At 53.8% G+C, this 2,002-nt stretch overlaps 1 protein-coding gene across 1 annotated transcript in view; it reads right to left on the reverse strand.

The window, feature by feature from the left end:
- Taf6l (TATA-box binding protein associated factor 6 like) overlaps positions 1-2,002 on the reverse strand; it is a 13,313-nt gene that overhangs the window by 8,236 nt on the left and 3,075 nt on the right. The window contains exons 3-6 of the mRNA XM_021152447.2: positions 1,517-1,603; positions 753-903; positions 577-627; positions 217-311 (exon numbers count right to left, since the gene is read on the reverse strand). Of these exons, the coding sequence (XP_021008106.1) occupies positions 217-311; positions 577-627; positions 753-903; positions 1,517-1,603 (384 nt within the window). The remainder of the gene's footprint in view (positions 1-216; positions 312-576; positions 628-752; positions 904-1,516; positions 1,604-2,002) is intronic.

Consider the following 2,002-nt stretch of genomic DNA (forward strand, 5'->3'; position numbering starts at 1 on the left):
CACACATAGCAGGGGACCACTCAGAGCACACACACATAGCAGGGGACCACTCAGAGCACACACACATACCAGGGGACCACTCAGAGCACACACACCACTGGAGAACAGGTCCCCCCCTAGTAACTAGTTCACCCATGGAGGACAGGAACCAGATAGCTGAAAATATCTCAAGTTTTAAAACTTTCACTTTATGCCTAGTCAGGCTCACTCTTTCACCTTCATCAGCTGTGGGTCATCTCCCAGTACAGCCCGTGTCACTTGCTGGTAGTATTTGAGCAGGTCATCTGTCAGAGAAGACACTGCACTGGGCACTGTGAGGAGACAGGAAGGAAGTAGTCAAAGATGGAGGCATAGCCTTCTGGAGGCTGCTGCCCTCTGACCAGAACTACAACCCACCCACAAGGACGCCATGTAAGCAGGACAAGCAGGCACAGGCTCTAGCTCGGATCAGGTAGGTTCCATGGGTCTCAGCTCCATCTACTCCCACCAACCCTCTGCCCCACAGATCCCTGCTCCGTTCTCAAGCTTCCCCTGGATCAGCCTCAGGCTCTCTGACGCTCTTCCACACTGCCTTACCTGATCCCTGAGGCGCCAGGTTCCCTTTGCCATCCAGATAGGAGACATGAACTAGAATCAGATGATACAGATGGATGTCAGCTGGGATTTTACCCCTCCAAATTCTGCCCTACCTGAAAGCACCACTCAGACCACCCAATTCCTGTCCTAACCCCAGGAAGGAGCCTAGCAGCAACCTCTGACAGCTGTCTCTGCACAGCCCTTGGGGATGTTGGTGGCTAGTGCCAGCTCCACCAGGTTCACTTCTCGATCCTCTGGGAAGTAGAGTTCACCCTCCCTTGCGGGGCGCAAGGGCAAGGCCTCCTGGGACCCATAGCCACACACAGCCTGAAGAGAAAGAGAATTGACAAGCAGGGTGAATTCAGTGAAGGAAAAAGAGCCAGGATTCGGCTCTCCTGATCCAGGGCACGAAGCCTACGCTGGAGAGGAGTTCACACAGCCCCCAGAAGCCAGAGATAGCTGGGGATCAGAGCTGTCTGTCTGTCTGTGGTTCACTGGGTCAAGGTTCTGTGTTGTCTTCCCTCCCATAACTCTAAGGGGTCTATGCCCCACTGCTAAGGTGCCAGTCTCTCCCATACACACCCAAACAATTCTCAGGACATACAACCTTCCTCGCTCAACTCCTTGCCCCAGATCTATACCAAGACAGGTCAACATCCCCATGTTTCTTCAGGCTCTTTCCTTACCCAGCATGCCTTTTCATTTCTTCAAGCTCATTTCCCTCAGCACCTCCTAAGGCCTGGCTCAATCTTGACCTCTTCTCTGAAACTTTCCCTAGCCTCTGGGAGCCCATGGGCCTCTCCACTCTTGGGGCCCAGCACCTGGCTTGGCCTGCTGCATGAGGTGTTTGTCCCCACGTCTCACCACACTGCCATCCCCAATCTGAACAGGAGAGGTGGTGTCACATCCCCTGGGCCCTCCATGGCCATACCCCACTGACCTCCACGCTGCTCCACCTGAGAGCCCTGTTGAAGTCCTCCACCGTCAGCTTCCTTCGTTTGGTGTGTTTCATGAACTGAGAGCTATTCTGGGAGAGGAGGAACAGAATCCAGAATCAGGGGGCAGGGAGCAAATGTGAGAACCCCCAAGGGAGATGGGCTAGACTGAAAAGACAGAGAACCCCACACCAGCAATCAGAAAGTCTGCATTTCCAGCTCAGCTTTTGTACACCTTCCGCATGCCTCAGTGACTCATGGGCAGAGTGTCACTATCTATCTATTCTGCCTAGGCAGCAGGACACTGTGAGAAAGTGTTATGAGAAAGTGCCCAGCGAGTGTTTTCTTTTCTAGACACCTGACTGGCTAGAAAGAGACTCTTTCAAAGGCACAGGCTTGCCGGGCGTGGTGGCACACGCCTTTAATCCCAGCACTCGGGAGGCAGAGGCAGGCGGATTTCTGAGTTCGAGGCCAGCCTGGTCTACAAAGTG

This window comes from Mus caroli, chromosome 19 (assembly GCF_900094665.2).
Source record: "Mus caroli chromosome 19, CAROLI_EIJ_v1.1, whole genome shotgun sequence".
Lineage (NCBI taxonomy): Eukaryota > Metazoa > Chordata > Mammalia > Rodentia > Muridae > Mus > Mus caroli.